Source organism: Rhinatrema bivittatum, chromosome 2 (assembly GCF_901001135.1).
Source record: "Rhinatrema bivittatum chromosome 2, aRhiBiv1.1, whole genome shotgun sequence".
Classification (NCBI taxonomy): Eukaryota; Metazoa; Chordata; class Amphibia; order Gymnophiona; family Rhinatrematidae; genus Rhinatrema; species Rhinatrema bivittatum.
Genome location: NC_042616.1, coordinates 543,051,665 through 543,074,487, shown reverse-complemented (window position 1 = coordinate 543,074,487; position 22,823 = coordinate 543,051,665). Strand labels below are relative to the sequence as shown.

At 43.3% G+C, this 22,823-nt stretch overlaps 1 protein-coding gene across 3 annotated transcripts in view; it reads left to right on the top strand.

Moving 5' to 3' along the window:
* Window positions 1-22,823, top strand: part of ZNF407 (zinc finger protein 407) — a 1,322,856-nt gene that overhangs the window by 847,320 nt on the left and 452,713 nt on the right. For all 3 annotated transcript variants that reach the window (XM_029590864.1, XM_029590863.1, XM_029590865.1), the window contains one exon: window positions 18,220-18,340. In XM_029590864.1, the coding sequence (XP_029446724.1) occupies window positions 18,220-18,340 (121 nt within the window). The remainder of the gene's footprint in view (window positions 1-18,219; window positions 18,341-22,823) is intronic.

The window sequence follows — 22,823 nt, the reverse complement described above, 5'->3', positions numbered from 1 at the left end:
TGGGAAACTGATAAGTATGGGGGTAACCTGCAAAGCGCAGCAGGTACTACCATAAGCTTGCTGGTCCTTTTCTGCTGTCATTTTTATGATTCTGTTTCTATCTTTCTAAGAGAGCAGGGGAGGGTCCAGAAGGAAATAAAAACCATCTCCACACGAGCATGAAAATAAGATAAAGAAGGCAGCAAATTATAACCATATAGTCAAAAAACTAATAAATCCTGAGTATTCTTGACAACAGGTGTATTGTCTGCCACGAAGAAAGGAAAAACAGAAAAAAGAAAGTACAAAAAGTATTAGAATTGTGATTAGAGCAAAGGTTGCCCCAACTCTAGGGAGAAAACCCCCCAGTTTCTCAACTCCACCACTGTTTCGGCACCAACTGAAGAAATTTCCTGAAAAACTGGTTTAAATCCCCCTTAGGAAATTCCTTGATGGGCCCAAACTCTTAGCTCTCTATTTTACTGTCTGAATTTGTACAAAAAATGTTTAAAACAAAATTGATAGACAAGTTGAAGTTTAGTTCCTATCAGATGCATGCACTCTTCCAGGAACAAGCTACCAGGAAAAAATAGGGAACTTGTTATGTTCACGCAGTTAAAATTCAGTCTTATATATGATCTATTAAATATAATAATATGCAATTTACAAATTACCTCACTGTATCCATGTTCTCTGTTATTCATATTTAATATCTGTGCATAATGCATGCGTTGCTCACGAGATACAATGGTAAGTTAAAGCAGTAAACAACTTATCTTTATCTATTCTTGAAACACTTTGTGCTTCTAACTCATATATAGCAATGCTAAGCTACCCTAAATTTTCTTACTTCGGGCTATTTCTGCTATGTTGGTAAGCTTAACTACACAGTCTCAGATCTGTTGGCATCATCTAACAAAGGATTTTAACTAGAAAATCCTGCAAATTACAACACCTTCCTCTCATGACATCCTTTGAATTATGAAAAAAAAAATTATCTGAGACCCTCCATATACTATCCCTCCCTCTAATTCCACAGAAGTATGAAAAAAAATTCCTCCCACTCCCTTTCCATTCCTTCATGCAAGTCAAAATTATTTTAAAAAATTGCCCCATGGAAATGTTTTAAATAATTCAGAGGTTTGGGAGGGAAGTAGGGTAATGGAAGGGACGCTGGGTTAATAATCTTTATAATTATGAGGAAAAGATATAAGAAGACCAGTGGGGTAATTTTTTCATAATCCTGATGATTGGATCTTTAGGGTAATTGTATTCCTAATTCTGTGGGGATGGAGAGTTTGGGGAGGGGCTTTTTGGGGTAATTTTTTCATAATTATATGGGGAAGAACTCGGATAATTTTTAAAATAATTATGAAGAGGGAGAGACTTTGGGACAATTTTTTCTTAATTCTGAGGTGTGGGAAGGAAGGCTGCTCAGATGTATCATAAACTTGTAGTTCCTTCTTATACGTCTTCAGAATATTTTGGCTTTCTGGCTTATTTGGCCTTATTTAAGAACTAGTTTTTGTTTTTGGATTCTTTTTATTTGCTGGTTTATATGTCAATCTCTTCAAGAGGATGAGCTTATATCCTCAGAACATTTGGTTTTGGAGCTGTTACTGTATTTCACCAATTTTTGTTTGGTGTGGTTAGGGTCATTATCAGGTTTACTCGCCTTTAATTCTTGATTGAATATGCAAAATAGCAATTTGTGGTTCTTTTCAGAATGATTGGAGAGATTTAGCTTATCGATACTGTTCCATAGTAATGAAATTAAGAAACTATTTTATGTCACTCTTAATAGGAAGAACTGATGAGTTATTGAACATTTTTATATCACCAAAATACTGTTGGGAATAGTCATAAAAAAGTTGGTAATAACTGTATCCCTGATAGAAACTGTTCTGTACCATTTTTTTGATTAAAAAAAAAAAAAGAAAGTGAAAAACTTGAGGCATGACTCAATTTGAAAACATTTTCCTCAAATGGGAATGATTTGGTGTAATTTGGTGGCAATGATGCAAAGATTACTGATACTAGTGTTCTAATCCTGCTGATATTACTTTGGTATTGTTAGAAGAATTCAGAGCCCACTTTCTAATAGTGGAGTAACCACCTGCTGTCTGGATCGTTGTCCCTTTTTCTCTTGGAGTTGATTCTGGAGAAAGGATGGGAAATAAGATATACTATCAATCGGTCATTTCTGGAAAGTCAAGTACTAGGATTGTTGGAAACATTCTATTTAAAAAACAGATGTTTAACTTTTCCTTATGTTCCATTTTTATGCTTATTGTGTATAACTGGAATATAAGAAACAGTAAAAAATCTGTATCTTTTATGGTTGAATTGTCTGAAAAGGTGGTACAATTTCAACTTGCTACTAGTTTGGAAAAAATGATATGCAGAATGTCTGTTAGGCTAGATTTTGTAATGGGTATATGAGATTTTTCTTTCCTTGTCTTTACTGAGGAGGATGTTGGAAACATACCTACATCTGAAACATTCTTTAACTGTGGAGATTCTGAACAACTAAAACAAATATTTGTGGCAATGGAGGGTGTAATAGATCAGATTGACAAACTAAACTGTAACAAATCACTAGGACCAAATGGCATCTACCTCAGAACTCTAAAAGAATTAAAATATGAAATTGCTAGCTTGTTACTAGTATTCTGTAACCTGTCATTTAAAATTGCTATGATACCTAAAGACTGGAAGGTAACCAATGTGATGCCAGTTTTTTAAAAGAGTTCCAAGGTGATCTGGGAAACTATAGACTGGTTAGGCTGACATCAATGCCAGAGAAAATGATAGAAGCCATTCTTAAAAACAAAATCGCTGGCCATGTAGAAGGACATTAGGGATGTATATTCATTTTATTTTTTTTTTATTTTTAGTGTGCACTAATTTATTTAGTGTGCACTAACATTATTAATGTACATGAAAACAAAAACAAACCAATTAATAAAAATGAAACAAAATAAAAATGAATGTTTTTCAGCTCCAGATCCCTAATTAGTTTTGGCTTAGTAGGGAAGTCTAGCCTTACCAATCTTTTTTCATTTTTTGAAAATGTAAATAGACATGTAGTTAATAGTGAGCCAGTAATATTTGGACTTTCAGAAGGTATTTGACAAAGTTCCCCATGAGAGGCTCCTCTGAAAATTAAAGTCATGGCATAGGAGGCAGTGTTCTATTGTGAATTAGTAACTAGTTAAAATGCTGGAAACAAAAGGTAAGACTAAATGGTCAATTTTCCAGATGGAGAAAGTTCATTGTTGGAGTACCACAGGGATAAGTACTGGGACCTGTGCTGTTAAACTTATTCATAAGTGATCTGGAAAAGGGGAAGACAAGTGAGGCAATCAGATTTGCAGATAACACAAAATTATTCAACGTTGTTGAAACAGCAATGGACTGTGTAGTACTGCAAAGGGGCCTTGTGAGATTAAGAGACTGGGCAACTGAATGGCAGCGGAAATTTAATGTGAAAAATGCAAAGTGAATCATATAGGTTAAAATAATCCCAACTACAGGTGCATAATGATGGGTTCTGTATTGGAAGTCACCACCCAGGAAAAAGAGCTTGGAGTCTTTGTGGGCAATACTTTGAAATCCTTCTGTCAGTGTGCAGCAGTGGTCAAAAAAGCAAATAGAATGTTAGAAATGATCAAAAAATGAATGGAGAACACAATGGAAAATATCATCATGCCCCTGTATCAAGCAGAGATAGTATTGAATGCAGTTTTGGCCACCCCAATCTTAAAAAAAGACATAGTGGAACTAGTAAAGGTGCAGAGGAAAGTGACAAAATGTTAAAGAGGATAGAACAACTCTCTTATGATGAGAGGCTACTCGGGCTATGGCTCTTTAGCTTGGAAAATGTTGCGGGCGTGAACCCTTGGACCAGGGTAGAGTTGGTACAACCTGCAGGGTCAGATGAGGCAGAGACCCAGCTGGAGCTTCGCCTATACCAGCACACATTCTCCTCGGGTTGAGCCTATGGGTGCCATAAAGGACTCTAAGCTGTGCCTGTCGCAGCACCAAGGAACTCTTCTCCAGGCTGCGCCTATCACAGCACCTAAGCCTCTACTCTAGGCTGTGCATGCCTCAGCACCAAGGACTCTTCTCCAGCATGCACCCACAGCACCAAAGACATTGCTTCATGCTGCTCCTGTAGCACCAAAGACACTTTTCTAGGCTGCTCTCACAACACCAAAAACAGTTCTCCAGGCCACTTCATCAAATCTGGCACTGACTGTCTAGGTCATGCCAACATTCCTGGCCGAGCCAATGTCTCCAGCAAACTCCAGCCTTCCTGGGTGAGCCAGTTATTCCATCAATGACTCCAGAAATCCTGGCGATGCCCACTTCTCAGCTGATGACTCCAGCTCAAGCGGCATCTGCTACTCCTGCAATGACTCTGCTCCAGACCATATCAATTCCTGAGACGGTTCTTTTCCATGTTGAGCCAGCTCCTGTGATGTCTCTTCTTCACACTGAGCCAACTCCTGCAGTGGATCTGCTCCAAGATGCTCCAGTATATTCAAAGATTCCACACCAAGCTGTCCCATCCTTTCACCGGTGTCATCAGGGCCAGCTGTCTCTACAGATCTAGAACCTGCATTGGCACCAGTGAACTCCACATCAACTGCCTTTTTAACTCCTCCTCCTGTCCATGCACCAGTGTAGACAGCACCAGCTGTCTCAACAAATCTAATGCCTGCCCTGGCACTAGTGAACTCTGTGTCACTTACCTCATCAACCCGAGTTCTTGTATGTATCTTTGTGTGGAAAAGTGCGCATTAAACCAAATTTTGTGCAGACTTTTACCTACAGTTGAAGTAGGCTCCTCATGGGTGGAGCTGAGGCAGAGAAAGGATTTATGCACATTGACATCACTGTAAAACACGAAATGAATTAATCCACTTTTGGCGAGTTGAAACTAATGAAAGAAATTGAGGTACCTCTGAAACAAATTAACAAACTAAAACAAATTTCCCTTTGTTTGTCCCTACTGATTTTAAGCACTTACAGGCTGTGTTTGGAGAGAAACCCAAACAAAGAGCTGCTCTAAATCTAGCCAGTCTGTCTGACCAGCTCGATATAACCACATTTTCAACTGCAACTTCAGCCAGTAGGCTGCAGCTGAAAGTCTGATCAAAGACAACCAGTGAGATTTAACCCGTTATTTTGCCTGCTCAGTGGGTCTTTGAAAATCTACCCCTGTGCATCTAAATGGGGGACATTTCAAGGGTAATTTTCAAACAGCCTACACGGGCTAAAGTATTGTTTACCTGCAGATTTTAGCCAGAATTCTCAAAGCAGATTGACGCAGATAAATCTGCTTTGAAAACTGATGGATTTACATTGAACTCTGCCTGGAATACACACACACGGTTACACCTGCTTGAGAGCAGGTTTAATTTTGTGCCTGTCGATTTGCACACATACCGCACATAAATGCTAATCCCACCCCAACTCCATCTTCTGGAATTCCTTTTAATATGTGCACACAAGTACACTTGAAATCGTGTTTCACGCATGCTTTTATCACATACTCAGCTGGGTTGTTTTCAAAGAGCCACTTATGAGCATAAAACCAGGTTTTATGCGCATAAGTATCTTTGGAAATGACCCCCTTTAACACCAAAAATTGGATATTTATTTCAGTCTTTATACATCTAACATTTAAAGAAGCAACACTGAACTTCCACAAACAATGGCACATCTTTGAAAATTGAGCCCATATATATAAAGCAGATGGTGCTATTCTGACTGTAGTGAAAAAGGTTTTAAGTATTTTGACTTTATTGTAAATTATTTTAGTAACATAGTAATCCTGTTGTCGTGTTTGTGGAACCAAAAGAAGAAATCTGCATTTAGTAAGTTAAGAATATAGTCTATATAGTGTGCAATGTGGTAAAAACTTAAAGAAGTCAATATTCCAAGGGTTTGTCCAGGTAATTTTTCCAGTTACCTGGGAAAAATCTGAGATTTGAACATGTCCCCTTTCTCCACCATTGTCTGGCTAAATCATTACTGTACAAAATTGAGCAGTATAAAAAAATATGGTGTTGGAGATGTTCCTTGGGAGTGATTAAATTTGAGCCAGTGAGTGCAGATATTCAGTATCTCCTTTCTAAAAGTAGGCAGGTAAGTCTGATTGGAAAATATCAGAGTAATTTTAAATAGGTGTATTAAATTTAATACTTATCCAGGTATTTCCAATGAATATCTGGGTAAAGTCATCTAGGTATCTTTCTGCTCACCAGCTCGCTGAATATCAACCTCAGATTATATTTACCTGACTGGTGTTTGCACTGAAAGAATCACAAATACCACAGGACAATCTTTGTTGGTTGTTGTTATTATTATTATTATCATTACTAGTGAAAAGTGCCCGGTGTTGCTTGGGTAGTCTGGTCTATAACAGTCTGTGTGGGAGGGACCCTCTGCCTGCGTGTGTAGATGCTTGTATGTGTGTCTCTGCCTGTGTGTGGTGGGGGGGGGGGGACGGGACCAGTGCCTTTGTGTATGTGTATACATATGTGTGTACATGCCTGTGTGTATGCCTGTGTCTGTGTGTGTGTGTGCAACAGGGCTTTGCAAATTTATATATCTGCAAAGCCCTGTCAATTATATGCATATATATCTATGTGTCTATCTAACTATATGCATATGTCTGACAGGACCTTCCCCTGGTGAATCTATGTTGCCTCAGGTCCAGCAACCCACCAGATTGTAGCTAGAACAACCCACTGTATGTATCATGTGTAATCTATACAAATCTGATTTTTATGGGGTTTTGCAAGCCACTGCATGTATGTGTATATATATTAGGGGTGTGAATCGTGTGATCAATCGTCTTAACGATCGATTTTGGCTGGGGGGGAGGGAAATCTTATCATCGTGTTTTTTTTGTTTTGTTTTTTTTAAATCGTTAAAAATTGTAAATCGGGGGAGGGCGGGAAATCCGGCACACCAAAAAAACCCTAAAACCCACCCCGAACCTTTAAAACAAATTCCCCACTCTCCCGAACCCCCCCAAAATGTTTTAAATTAACTGGGGTCCAGTGGGGGGGTCTCGGCGCGATCTCCCTCTCTCTGGCCACGGCTGCATTAAGAGAAATGGCGCCGGTGGCCCTTTGCCCTTATCATGTGACAGGGCAAAGGTAGCGCCGGCGCCATTTTGGTTCCTGGCTCCCGACGTCACGCTTGCAGGAGATCGCCCCCGGACCCCCGCTGGACCCCCAGGGACTTTTGGCCAGCTTGGGGGGGCCTCCTGACCCCCCAAGACTTGCCAAAAGTCCAGCGGGGGTCCGGGAGCGACCTCCTGCACGCGGGCCGTATTGCCAATCTTCAAAATGGCGCCGGCGCTACCTTTGCCCTCACTATTAGGCCTATCCTGTAAAGTGCGGCCGCGTTTACCCTGCTCCTAAGCCGTTTTTAACTTCGTTTTCGGCCGCGTTAGCCCTTCCTGCGATCCCGAATCCCCTTTAACCTACTCCTACCGCGTCCTAAATTCCCTGGGCAACCCCTTCCGCCCGCGGCATGCATATTGCATGCAAACGAGCGAATTAGCTATTCACCTAGCATCCCGTAACCCGCGCCCCGACTAACGCTAGTTTTCCCTGCCGTTTTGTCGCTCGTTTAACCTGCAAACTTACCGCCTACCCTGACCCAGGCGGTAGAGGCATGGGTAAGGGTAGGTGGAAAGCTTTCCCCCAGCCCCCGCTCGCCTGCCCCGGCCGCGATCATGGGTGCCGGTCTCCGTGGCAGCCCCAGTCCTCTCCCCTGCTCCCAAAGCCAAAAAAAAAAAAAAAAAAAGCGTAAAAAACGTTGCAGCCCCCCTCCGATGTCCGGACTGGGGCTGCCATGGAGACTGCAACGGCAAAGCGACTTTTCAGTGTCCCCCCTCCTCTCGGAGCAGGGCGCGAAAAGCCGCCTTGCTCCGGGAGGAGGGGGGACACTGACAGCGGCGAAGCAATGACGAAGAAAGCGGCGAAGCGACATTTCAAGTGTCCCCCCTCCTCTCGGAGCAGGGCGCGAAAAGCCGCCTTGCTCCGAGAGGGGGGACACTGACAGCGGCGAAGCAACGACGAAGACAGCGGCGAAGCGACTTTTCAGTGTCCCCCCTCCTCTCGGAGCAGGGCGCGAAAAGCCGCCTTGCTCCGGGAGGAGGGGGGACACTAGCAACGATGAAGCAACTTACTTTTCTGAAGTCATCATCAGGAACACATGCGATCGTAGCTCCTCCCGATGAAGACAAAGATGGCCGCCTGCACGGGGAAAGCGTGCAATTGGCCGCTCAAGACGTGATGTCACGTCTTCAGCGGCCAATTGTACGCTTTCCCCGTGCAGGCGGCCATCTTGTTGGGAGGAGCTACGGGAGCCAGATCGTGTTCCTGCTGATGGCTGATGGCTGCAAAAAAGATAAGTTTTGCCGGCGTCCAAAAGCGACTTACTTTTGGGATCTTGACAGATCCCAAAAGTAAGTCGCTTTTGAAAAAAAACAAAATTTGCTCCCCTTTTTTTTTTTTTGCTTCGCCGCTGTCACCTCTTCTCCCCCCTCCCGGAGCAGGGCGCGAAAGCAGCCTTGCTCCGGGAGGAGGGAAAACAGACTGACAGCGGTCAGGTCGGGTCCGGGTTGGGGGTCCGGGTCGGGTCCGGGCTGGGGGAAAGCTTCGCCGCTGTCATCTCTCTCCCCTCCTCCTGAAGCAGGCCTTGCTCCGGGAGGGGGGGAGAAGCGCTGTCGGGTCAGATCAGAAGGAAAAGTAAGTTGCTTCACCACTGTCATCTCTCTCTCCACCTCCCGGAGCAAGGCCTGCTTCGGGAGGAGAGGAGAGAGATGACAGCGGCGAAGCAACTTATTTTTGCATCCGATCGGACCAGACTTCTTGGTATCTGTCATTTCAAATGACATTTGAAATGACAGATACCAGCGTGGCGTGAAGCCTTAGGCCCGCGCACCCAGGATCCTGTATAGGCGCTCTATCCAGTATCCTGGGTTGCGCAGGATTAAGGCTTTTCGGACGCGGCTTACATTTACATATAATTAGGCTTCAGGATCGAGCGGTAGGTGAGCTGCACTGTGCGGGCGGTAACCGCGGGTGCCGTAGGCACTAACGCAGCTCTTCCTACCACTCGGTACTGGATCACCCTGTATGTCATACGGGCGACGGTCGCTCTCCCGCAGACTTTACTGAATCGGCCTGACAGCCCCACATAGCTTGCGAGTGTCCTCCTGTGACCCTCTGCCTGGTTATTAGCGCTAGTGGGATAGGGACTTCCACAGTTACCGTTGCCGCTAGGGCTCCCTGTCGAATTCATACCTCGGTACCTTCGTGCAGTCAATGCCCCCATCACTACCGTCAGTACCCCCTTCCAGGCTGCCCTGCCTTTTTCAACACCATCGATACCCCTCCTCCAGTGGTCCGTCGATGCCATCGATCCCCGCATCGATACTTTCAGTGCCATCAATGTTTTCATCCATGCCGCTGATTTTTCGATCAGTGTTATCGATGCCTGGGCGGATGCCATCAATGCACACCTCGGTGCCATCGTCGATACTATCGATGCCATCGATGCCCAGGCCAGTTCCATCGATGCCATATCGATGTCTTATCGATGCCTGGGTCGACGCCCGTGGCCATGCAGTCCCGTTGCCATGCCGTCGAGGCAGTCTGCTCCCGTCTCCATCCATCGATGCCGTCGACGCCCACGTTTCCATCGGTGTCCTCACCATTCCTATCAATGCGGCCATCGATTCCGTCGATGCCGGTATCAATTTCCCGATGCCATCGATGCTATTCGATCCTTCGATGCCACATCGTTGCCATCGATACCTATACCAATGCCGTCTGTGCCTCCGTCATTGTTATCTTTGCTCTGCCCGGGCCATCGACATTTTTTCATATATATTTTTGACGATACCCTCGAGGCTGCTCCATGTCGCCATCGATACCATCAATACTGACATAGCACCTACTCGCAATGCCCTCTCCTAAACACAGTGCTCCATGCTTGGGTTTTTTTTTTTTACTAAAGCCCCGTATCAGCCTACGACACTACATAGTGCCAGGAGCAGTGCAGGCATGCTGATAGTCCGTCATCATTCGCCATCCAGGACAGTGAGGGCGTCCACCTCTGCGCTGGGGAAAGACCGGGCCGAGCACCGTGGCTCTCATTGTCACCGGCACGGTGACCGTCCGCCACAGACACCATCCAGCACATCGGTGCTATCCTACTCGGTGCTGGAGAATGCCCGGGCCGAGCAACATCACTACTGTCACCACCACTGTTCCACACAACGCTGGCAGTCCGCCCTGCTTCAGAATGACCGGACCGAGTTCCGCAGAATTCTGCACTGGCATCACGATGCATTGAGCCGCCGCAAAGAGGGCCGGTTTCATGCGTCATAATGGCTCCCCTGTACCCAAGCTGGGTTCATGAGTCATAATGGCTCCCCTGTACCCGAGCCGTTCCCCACCGACACCGGTGTGGGGTTCTGACCCTCCACAAATTACTGTGGTAGCGCCAGACACGCCTCAGCCTGTCTCCTCTGTACCTGCGCTACCATACCAGGTTTCAGAGTTGAGTCGGATGTGTACATCCTTCAGGCTATCCCTTGATGACTCCTGAAATCCACGGAGCCATCAATCTTTGCTGGCTCATCTTTCTGCGATCCACGACGGATGGTAAGTACTCTACTCTAATCCCGCTTCAGCGACAGTTTCATTGAGACCTGTTCTCTAAATCAGGCCATATGGTTCAAAAGGTTCTAGGTCATCTGGCCTTCCAAGAACCGTATTAGTGTCACATATCGCTTTTGCCAGCTATGTCAGATGCAATTCCAAGAGAACCTCTCTACCAATCATTTGGGATTACTTCAGGACATCCTCCCGTTGTTAGCAACGGGACTCTGTACTGATTAATACTCTGGTTTCTGGATCCTAATTAAGGACTGAAATTCCAGATGCATTCGCTGATCTGCTAAACACGAGATTCAGCAAACGCTGTCTCAATTGCAAGTCCACCTCGAGACCTGGTGACAGGTCTCAATGTTTACTTGTATAGCACACAGAAATGTGGGTACGACTTTTACCGCTCACGCTCCTGTGGGAGATTACATGATATCCTGATTACATCAGCCCCGCCAGTTGGACACCACCTGATCTCTCAACTTGCCGGATATCAGAGCAGCCACCCCACTTTGTACCAAGGTTCAGGGTACAGTCCCCTGGACACTACAAAGCACAGAAGGGGGGGGGGGGGAGTTTTAATTTCACTATTCTTTCTTTCAACAGAAAGTAGTTACTCTCCGCCTATCCTGGACCTCAGAAATATCAACTTTCTTCAGAAGATGCAGGTAAAATGGTATCTCTCGTCACCATGCTTCCATACTGCAGTAAGTAGGTTGCCTCTATTCTTTCTGTGTGCTTCATGGTGAGTCAACAATATTACAATCCCAAGCTCTGCCAGTTGCACCAGCTTCGGCAGCTTGGGTATTTCATTAAATCACTAGCAGTGACTGCTGTTTCTCTATGGAGTAACCAACGTGGTAATATTACAGAGGGAACTATTTTTTTATAGCTAAACTCTCTACTTGCATATAACAATATCACATACCCAGAGAGATCACACATATATTCAAATTATCAAAATTTTTATTAGAAATCACAAGGTGTTTTCCCTATCTAGACATTTAAAATCTGAACTCACACACTCATTCATCAATCACACTTCATATAAAAACATCTACATACACAAATAATGTTCACTGGTTAATTAATTACAATTGACTATAATCAGTATAACAACATCAAACATATCATATTATTTTTATATATAAACCCTTCTCTTGTTTGTCCAATTGATTATAGTCATATAGCCATATCGCACATGTAATACTATTTGTCCAACAAAGGATCTCCTTGTTTCGCCTAAATAATCAGGCTTCCTCAGGGACTAACAATATCCTGTAGCCGGTTGTGTCTCTCAAGACTTGAAGTCTAATTCCTACACTTTAAAAAGTCATAGATATTCATTAACTTCCATTTTATCACCAATGTGAACCAAGGTAATTGCTACTCCAAACACTTTCCCAGGTTTGCTTTAAACCGCTACTTTTTTACATGTCTCTCAATAATATCAGTCGTGACAAGACAAAACCGCTACCCGTTCCAATTCTGTAAATAACCTTTTAATTCCAAATATATCTGAAATAATCCATTTCAGGAACCTTGCAGATTGTGCTTCATTGTATCTGCACGTAACCAGACGCCACGCACTGCGTCAAAGATGAAGTCTCTATGGAGTAAAACATTATTCACACTTTTCCTTGCATGGACAGCTGCATAACAACAGTCAACCCAAGCAAGCAGCTCTACCTTCTTCATGACTCACTATAAATCTACTACATGGGATTGCTGTTCACTACCATAAATCCCATATAGCACACTTCTGGACACCCCAGTCACAACGAACTTCCTGGCCAACAACCGCACAGACATTCTGATAAATTCCTATATGTCTCTGTGCGCATACACCATAACCTCAGCCCCTCAATTCTTTCATTGTTGGGCCACGGCATTTTTTCACTATGCATTTACTCATAGGTCCCAAAAAAATTGCTATGAGTAAGATTCAGTGAAATGCAATTATCAGTGGACCTAAGCTGTTCAACCGCTATCGTCCCTGATCCATATTGCAGATCTGGAGCCAAAACCTAGACTGGTCCTGCTCATACTCGCATTTACTGAGGGTTGCAGATTTCGAACTAACATCTTCTTAACCCAATATGCGTCTCTTCCGCTCCATGCAGAGTTTCACATTAACTTCCTGGAGCTTTGAGCCATGAGTTATGCCTTACAATACTGCTTATGCAGCAAACCTTTGTGCATACAGACAGACAGCATAGTGACATTGTGGTATTTCCAACACACAAGCACGCACAACCTCTTAGCTGCTCTGCTAGGAAGCTGTGCAGCTCTACTCTTGGCCCTTGCTCACTCCATGCATCCCCAGGCCACTTATCTAACAGACTTACTGAACGCACTAGCAGACCTTCTCCACATAAGTTTCCATCCTCCCAGATGGTCTTGGATTATATGTGTAGCGAGGAATATCTTCTAGCGCTGAGGTCAACCAAACTTGCCCTCTGCGTCTGAATCAAACCATACGGTGGACAGATTCTACCCCCTACACATGTCTCCAATGCGTTCCCATGGACGCCTTTGCTGCAACAAAGGCGTCTTAAATGTGTCTCCTTCAATGCTTCTCATAGCCAACACCCTAATTATGCTGCACCGGGACGGGGTTCACTGTTCTCAGACCCACGTCCTGGCCAAGACCAGTATGCTTTCCCATACTTCTCAATCTATCATAGCAGTAACCAATTCGCCTTCTCACAGGTCAGTCTCATATCATGGACTCACTGATGTTCTCAGGTACTGGTAGCGTCTCAAAAACCTTCTACACATAAATCTTACTATTCAAAATGGCATGATTTACCACGTGTCATTAAAAAAAAAAAAGGGGTTTTACCCCCTTTATTTTTACACCACTCTTTTCTCTTACTCCCTCAGATTCTGCTCCCCAGACATCCTCTACATGGGTCACCTCGATTCCAATTGGCATACCACTTGGGAGTGGGAATACCCGATTAACGGTTCAACCCCTTCCAAGTCAGCTTACCATGGGTTATCCACTGATTAAGCCGCCTCTATTTTTACTGGTTACGGAATGGGGCATATATATTAGTGCTTACAAGACTCATGCGTTCCCCGTTCGAGCCTTGCCATTCCTCTCACGTAACAGTCTGCAATGGGAAATTCTTTCCCTCATAGTCATCACTTCTGCCAACAGGGTCAGTGAGTTCCACACCTTGTTACATACTCACCCGACCCTCCATTCCTCCATGACCGAGTGGTTTTACATACTCAACTAAATATTGTTCTTAAGGTAGAGGCAGCATCTCACCTTACTCAGAATATACTCTGCCCACTTTTTCCCAACACCTCTCTCTCACCAGAGCGAAAGGGTTTTCCACTCCTTGGACTGTAAAAGTGCGCTTGCATTCTATCCAGATCGCACTACACTCCATAGGAATTACACCTAACTCTTTCCTCCCGTGGCAAAAGCCAAGCTGCGAGTTCCAGTGGTCAAACAGACCTATTCCTCCTAATTGATGGTCTGTATCTTCTTTTCCTACTAACAAACAGGCATTTCACTACAACACCGTGTGTAACCCACACTCTGTTAGGGCCGTACCAGCCTCAATAACTCACCTTCAGCCAGTGCCGCTTGTACATATTTGTAAAGCTGTGACCTGGAGCACTCTCCATCCCTTTGCAACCCATTATCGCTTAGATAAGACTGGCCGGCATGCTTCCATGTTTGGCTAGTCCGTCTACTCCTCTTCTGTTCAATTTAACTACCCAACGTCCTTCCACCAACCCATTAAGGGTTTCAGGATGCCCTCCTTACCAAATTCCACCCCCGATTTTGCGCCTTTTGCACGTCTTGGGTGCATTGGGTACAGTCTCGGGCATCCTCAGCTCGGTACTCACCCATATGTGAGGACTACCATCCTGCTTGTCCTGTGAGAAAGCAAGTGTTACTTACCTGTAACAGGTGTTCTCACAGGACAGCAGGATGTTAGTCCTCACGAAACCCACCTGCCACCCCGCGGAGTTGGGTATACATACATTTTATTTTAGTTTCGCTTGCGCTTTTTGCTATAAGACTAGACTGAGGGGAGACACCTGTGGTCACAGGGATAATTGCAGGCTGAGCATGCTCAGTGCACTCAGTGTGCCAGCGTCAGTCAAAGTTTTATAGAAACTTAGAAAAGTTTTCCGTAGCAGGGCTCTGTCCACTGACGTCACCCATATGTGAGGACTACCATCCTGCTGTCCTGTGAGAACACCTGTTACAGGTAAGCAACACTTGCTTTCTGCTGGTTATGTCTCGTCCTATATATCCCATCATCTCTCTGGCCCTAGCCATTGTCACAGCTGCTACTAGTCTTAACAGAAGGCTTGACAGAGGGTTTGGGGATGACCTGCATGGAGTGGCAGCTGCTACTAAAAACAAAAAAGCTTGCTGAGCAGACTGGATGGACAAGTTTGGTCTTTATCTGCCATTATCCACTATGTTATACTGTTTTACTACCTGTGTTTGGGGGGGGGCTCTGGAAGGCAATGACCATATGTTTGAGGGGGAGAGCAATTATTGGTTGTAGAGGGAGGAGCACTGGGTGGGGTGGTTAGGGGGAAGAGGGGAGATGTTTTTGGCTAGGGGGTTGGGAGGGGGATGTTGATGGTTGTGGCTGGGGGGTTTCAGTGGGGGATGTCACTGGTGGTAAAGGGAAGCAGAGAGGGGGGATGGTGGTGGTAGCAGCAGCCTGGGAAACAGGTGGCAGAGGAGGCACTCTTTTTCATTTGGCCATAGGTGCCAAGTTACCTAGCTGTGTCTCTACTGGCAGGCTGTTTGGTGACCTAATGAAAAGAAGGGTGGGTACAGAGCTATAGAATTCCTGATTCTGCCTCTCCTTTTTTTTACTCCTGATTGAGCCTGTCTGTATGTCCAAAATAGAGTAGTTTTGAATTGCTTGCCAACTTCAAAGAGTGTTTCATGACTCCATGGCATGCATATGTATTATAGAAGCTTCAGGTGTGTGTGTGTGTTATGCCATTGCTTTGTGGGGGTGGAGGAATAGTAGTAGTTGTCTGTATGTGTGGGGCAGGTGTGATGGGGTTATGGGTCAGTAGGCTTGCGAATGGTGGGTTGGGATTGTTTGTGGGGTACTCTTTCCCCCTTGTACCATCCATTTCTTGCTCTTCTCCTTTTCCTCCGTGTGTGGGCGCGGGGCTTGTTGTGAAGTAGATGAGACATGCCTGTGACAGGATTAGTGTCAGTGTAAGTGGGTATGGCTGTAATGAGGCAGGCGTTTGGATGTGTGTCTCTGTGTGAAAGGTGTGTGTGTCTGTGCTGGGGTTGGAAATGATGGTATATAGGGTGTGTGGAGGTATAGTGAGAGAAGGTGGTGGTGTAGGATGGCTGTGATGGGAGAAGGTGTGATGTGCTGGTGTTGTGATTTAGGTGTATGTGTGTAAGATGGAGATGGGTATAGAAGAGTTGTGGTGGGTAGATGTTTGGTGGTGTAGGTGGGTTTAACTGTGTGTGGGGAGTGGTATAGGTCGAGGGGCTGATGAGTGGGAGATGGTGGCGTTTGGGCTTGTATAACTAAGAAAAGTAGTAATGAATCAGCTAGAAGGATATCCAAACGTTTGCAGGTGCCATGTTCACTTTTTTATTATTTTTAATCTGTTAAAATCAATAAATAGTAATTTTGCATTAAACATTGCAGATAGATGTGTTTAACTCTACCATGTAGTGGTTATGTCAGCTTCTTTTCACTTAAGAGATTCACTGAAACATACAATTTGACTAGGGGTACCTTTTGAAAGGTTTGCAGGGTAGGTGGTGGCTAGGCCTGGCAGGGCACTTTTTTTTACATTATTTGGGGTCTTGGAATTGGGCCTCAAGGCCCAAGCCTCACTTTTTTTTTTTTTTTTTTAAAGGTCATCGCCATTTAGCCAGCTATATTCTTTTGAATATAGCCAGTTAAGGCTAAAGTTATTCGGCTACCTTGAGCCAGATAATTTTAAACCTAACTGACAATATTCAAAAGATGGCCAGTTAAGTTAAATGTTTTCTGACTAAAGTTTGCTAACTAACTTTATTCAGGGATATTTATCAGGGTGATTATCCTGCTGAATATCCCAGATAACTTATCTGGCTGACTTTATCTGGATATGTTATCCATTTTCTGAGTTTTTGAATATTGACCTTATTGTGTTTAGCTTTGTACGATGTAGAGAATGTGCCAGCTTCTGTTCACTTACAGGCCAATACAGTACAGTGCGCTCTGATGGAGCGCACTGTTAACCTGCCCTTGGATGCGCGTTTTCCCTTACCCCTTATTCAGTAAGGGGAGGAAAACGTGCGTCCAACCCGCGGCACCTAATAGTGCCCTCAACATGTAAATGCATGTTGATGGCCCTATTAGGTATGCCCGTGCGATACAGTAAGTAAAATGTGCAGCCAAGCCGCACGTTTTACTTTAAGAAATTAGCGCCTACCCAAAGGTAGGTGCTAGTTTCTGCTGGCACCGGGAAAGTGCACAGAAAAGCAGTAAAAACTGCTTTTCTGTGCACCCTCCGACTTAATATCATGGCGATATTAAGTCGGAGGTCCCGAAGAGTAAAAAAAGTTTAAAAAAAAAAAGAAAAAAAAATTTTTAAATGGGCCGGCAGCTGTCGGGCCGAAAACTGGAGGCTCAATTTTGCCGGCGTCCGGTTTCCAAGCCCGTGGCTGTCAGCAGGCTCGAGAACAGACGCCAGCAAAATTGAGCGTCGGCTGTCAAACCCGCTGACAGCTGCCGCTCCGGGCTAAAAGGAGGCGCTAGGGACGCGCTAGTGTCCCTAGCGCCTCCTTTTGCCTGTTTTTACCGCACCACCTAATTTAAATACTGAATTGGCCGGCGCACCCGCCGGGAGAGCAGGCGTTCGTCCGCTCTCCCGCGGACTTTACTGAATCGGCCTGTTAGAGAGTCATTGAATTAATTTGACCAGGGTGACTAAATGTTTGCACATTATAGCAGTCCCATAAATGAAACAGCAGTTTAAAACTCATGCTATAACTTTGTTTGCCAGTGAGAGCAATGTTATTGAAAAATGTGGAATATCAAATGGAATATAATAAATCAGAGACTATCCAATGAGCAGAGGCCGATTTCCTGCTGTGATTTTTTAGCATTTTTTATTGTTAGTGTTAATTCCAATGTGCATTTCAACCAAGAAGGGGGAAACACAAAAACACAAACTTGGTTCCAGCTGAAAGTTTTTCAACCTCATTTCAATAATGGCCTATATTAATTACTTTCTATTCTTTCTCTTGGTAAGTTGAGGGGAATGGAGAGGAAGAGAGACAGACTATTTGCATGTACCCATAGAGATAACTATTCATAATTTAAGAAAAAAGTGATTAGGTTGCAGATGCTGTGTATTAAGTTTTAGGGAGTTCTTGATTTTTTTTGTGTTCTGTGTTCCATTGGTTCACAAAGACTTTCAGAAGCAACAAGCATCTAGCCCTAGCTCCGTGTTTCTGTAAACTGATCTGATGAAAGTATTAATGTGAATTTGTGAGTTTTTTTTTCTTGACATCTTGCAGGAGAAAAGCCATTTAAATGTGATGAGTGCAACTTTGCCTCCACAACACAGTCACATTTGACACGACACAAACGTGTCCATACCGGAGAGAAGCCCTACAGGTGTCCCTGGTGTGACTACAGGTAATGACTCATTAGTAAGCAGGTAAATGGAAAAGGATCTGATAACCTGACAAGGTCCATTTGAAATTCACATAAATATAAATTTCTATTCAGTAAGGTATACCTTTAATGGCATAGTAAATTGCCATTTTAAGCACCATTATAAGAGGCAACTAACTTTCAATGGAAGTGTATGTGTATTGCATGTTTGTACAATATATATATATTGTATATTCATTTTTATGTATACAAGATATGTAAAGCATAAACTGTGTGTAATTATCTGTAGAAATATAATTTCTTAGTCAGAAATCTAGGTATCATCTTTGACAGCTTTTTATCATTTTGGCCCCAAATTAAAGCAATATCAAAAACTTCTTATAAACTCCAGCTGTTGCAAAGATTGAAACCTTTCCTGTGTCAGAATGAATTTCACACAGTCTTACAACCTATGATACATAATGGCCTAGACTGTTGTAATGCAGTATATATCGGGCCTCCAGCATCCACCCTATCAGCCTTGCAGATGGTGCAGAGTGCTGCAACTCAGGTTCTGACAGGTGCCCTGCACTACAACCATATTACACTTGTGCTGGCATTGTACATTGACTTCCTCTTATCTGACAAATAAATTCTTATGCTGCTTCATAAAGCATTGAATAGCATTAGCCCATACTATATTGCCTCTCTGTGTTCCAACCCATGCCCTAAAGTCATCAGGGAAGAATTTGTTTGAGATCCCTTCAATTCGTACACTTCATCTCGGCAAAACCAGAGAGATTGCCGATGGTTGCAGGACCCACCTTATGGAACAAGTTGCTGCTCATTTTAAGAGCTGACCCAAGTTAGAAAAACTTAAAAACATTGTTATATGTACAAGCTTTTGGGCAAATGGGTCAGAGATTATAGGTTGTTTTTAGTGTTTTTTTATTAATCATCAATACAGCAGCATTTGGCCAAACAGGCAGTGTAACGATTAAGGTTTTAAATGAGAATTTTTAAGATTAGTCTGTTGAATGTATTCTTATAGAATTGCTCATCTTTTATATATTAGGCTGCATTTATTGATAATTATTTTATTGTTTATTGCATGGCTAGTCCCTCTTAGGATGGCTTATCTTTTAGGAGGATTGATTTACTGTTATGCTGTTATCTTTGTTTTTTATATTGTTTGTTTTTATGTATTTTTGTGATTGTTTTTCGTAACCCACCTAGAATTGTTGATAGATGACTAATAAATATTTTAAATAAATAAAATATTGTGAGGTGTGATGTAAAATAGAGTACCTTAACCCATTATGTCTCAAATTTTTTAAGAGGCTGACTTCTAAATAGGACACTGGGACAAAATGGGTTAAGCCACCAAGAATTACCGAGCAGTGTTTATGCACTTAGATAGCAAATTAGAATCCAAATCTAAAAAAATAAAATAAAATTCTGGAAAACAAATAAAGACTATTTTTTTCTAGATCAATGTTATTTAATAGAACAGGGGTGGCCAACTCCATTTCTCAAGAGTTACAGTAGGCCAGGTTTTCATTCTTTCTATAATGAATATGCATGCATACATTTGCATACAATGGAGGCAGTGCATGCAAATCTATATCTCATGTATATTCATTATGGATATCCTAAAAACCAGGCCTGTTTGTGGCTCTTGAGGACCAGCATTGGCCATAACTGTAATAGTCCTAAAATTCATTCTTGAATCTCTCATTTTGTCTAGTTTCAGAAAATGAAACCTGTGGCAGTACACCTTATTCAGACATTTTTTTCAATGGAGAAATAAGCAGTGGGCATCAAGTAGCACTGATACAGCTTTGTTTTAACATTGTGAATGTAGTGCCCAAAACATACGGTATCCATGTCGACTGGACAGACACATATAAAATTAGATGGTGTCCATTTATCTCAAGTGGGACTGAGCATATTCATAAATGCCATCAATAAGGCTCTGGTGTAGGTGCTGGGGATATAGATTGCGTAGTTTCATGTGTGACAGCTACTGTGGTTAGTATGGAAGGACCCCCAGTTAAGTTCGCTAATGGGTTATCCAGGATCTCTTGGCATGGATACTCAAGCCTCAAGGGTTCTTTCCTTTTGTGAGGATGGGGACCTGAGTGATTAACAAAAGGTAGGCTCCAACCACGAGCTGCTAAGGACTTCCCAGGCATATTCAAGTTTTGGCTGTCAGCAGGGCCTTCTTGCTCTATTGATGCAGCAGTCTGGTTGACCCCCATTGTGACGGTGGCCTGTAACTGTGGTCGATCATAGTGTGCCCAAGGCCTTACTTTTACCCATGGTGGGCCAAGATGTTCTGAAATAGACCCATGTTGGCTTCTCCCCTTCATACTGGGAGAGGAGGTGTTTTGAGAGAGGCTATTAGAAAAGGCTTGGGTGCTTAGGTTATGTTCCTTTGTCTGCTCATTAATAAAGCTGCGGCCTTAACATTCCATGCGATTAAACATGTCTTGCTGTTTATTGGCTGTATATTAAGTTCTTGTTGAAGGCTGAGGTGTGGCTGAGTTAGTTAAGACTGCCCATCTTAAAGGCAGTCTTGCTTCTGGATCTGATCCCCGGTTCCCTCAGTTTTCCAGATATCATATAATGGCAAAACAATCCATTTTCATGTTGTTGAAATCATAGGAAAAAATTGATAATCAGTTTTTACATAGAGTCTTTCCTACATTTTTCCTTCATTACAAATAAAAATGTATTCACCACAGATGTTGCAGAATTTGCTGAATAGTCCTTTTTTCCATTTAGATCTGTTTCTGATTTTTTTCACTCTTTTTCCATTTCCTTGGCTGCTGTCTTTTGCCATTTCTGTTTTCTTTCTTGTTTCATTTTCATCTGATCTGTCCCCCAACAACTGTTTTTCCCTTATGATCTTCCCCATGTGACAAGGTAGTAAGTAAAGCCAGAAGGATGCTGGACTCTGTAGAGAGAGGAATAACCAGCAGGGGAAAAGGAGGTGATAATTCCCTTGGTGAGGCCTCACCTGGAATATTATGTTCAGATCTGAAAACTGTATCTCAGAAAGGATGGAGACAAGATGAAGTCGGTCCAGAGGAAGGCAACCAGAATGGTGTGGGGTCTCTTTCAGAAGACCTATAAGGAGAGGCTGAAGGATCTAAACATGTATACCCTTGAGAAGAGGAGGTATAGGGAAGATATGATACAAATCTTCAGATATCTTCAAGGTTTAAATATACAAACATTAAACCTTTTCTGTTGGAAAGGAAACTTACAACTAGGGGTCATGAAAAGAAACTCCAGGGGGATGACTGAGAACCAAAATCAGGAAATATTTATTAATGGAGAGGATGGTGGATGTCTGGAATGCCTTCCTGGAGAGGTGATGAAGACAAGCATAGTAAATGAATTCAAAAGGGCATGGGATAAACCGGCAGATCCCTAAAGGCTTGAGATTGGAAATGAAGAAAGGGGGGTAACCTATGTTAACTTTAGGTTTAACATTTCTGCATAGGGGTTAACCTGCATGGAGTGGCAGTTATTACCTTTAACAGAACACATGGAGTAACCTGCATGGAGCTTGCTGGTCAGACTTAGAAGGATCATTTGGTCTTTATCTGCTATCATTACTATGTTACTATGTTCCCTCAGTCCTCTATACCTATGCTCAGAGCTTCCTCGGCCATCCTGATTTCCCTTCTTATGATCCTTCCTGTCTCCTCATCTGACTTTCTGCCCCTTATTCCACACTCCTTCCTGTCCCTCTTTCTATCTTGCTATTCTGTTCTTAGTCTTTACTTTTACAATTTATTTTTTTCCACTTTTCTTGTCCATTGGTGGCCCTCTCACCTACTCTGATACTCCCCTCCATCCTGATGAGGGTTGTACCATCAACATTGTGATTCTCCCTGCTGATGTATCTTTTCCAGACCATTTGGTCATTCTTCTCTTCAGCAATCCAATCAGCTGTATTGGCACTCCAGTGGAGTGCAAAATTTACAATGTATGTAAAATAGGGTCATGTAGTTACCCTTTTATTGACCTACAGGGTACATCAATTGGCAGGAAAGCATAAGAACATAAGAACATAAGAACATAAGAAAATGCCATACTGGGTCAGACCAAGGGTCCATCAAGCCCAGCATCCTGTTTCCAACAGTGGCCAATCCAGGCCATAAGAACCTGGCAAGTACCCAAAAACTAAGTCTATTCCATGTAACCATTGCTAATGGCAGTGGCTATTCTCTAAGTGAACTTAATAGCAGGTAATGGACTTCTCCTCCAAGAACTTATCCAATCCTTTTTTAAACACAGCTATACTAACTGCACGAACCACATTCTCTGGCAACAAATTCCAGAGTTTAATTGTGCGTTGAGTAAAAAAGAACTTTCTCCGATTAGTTTTAAATGTGCCCCATGCTAACTTCATGGAGTGTCCCCTAGTCCTTCTACTATCCGAAAGAGTAAATAACCGATTCACATCTACCCGTTCTAGACCTCTCATGATTTTAAACACCTCTATCATATC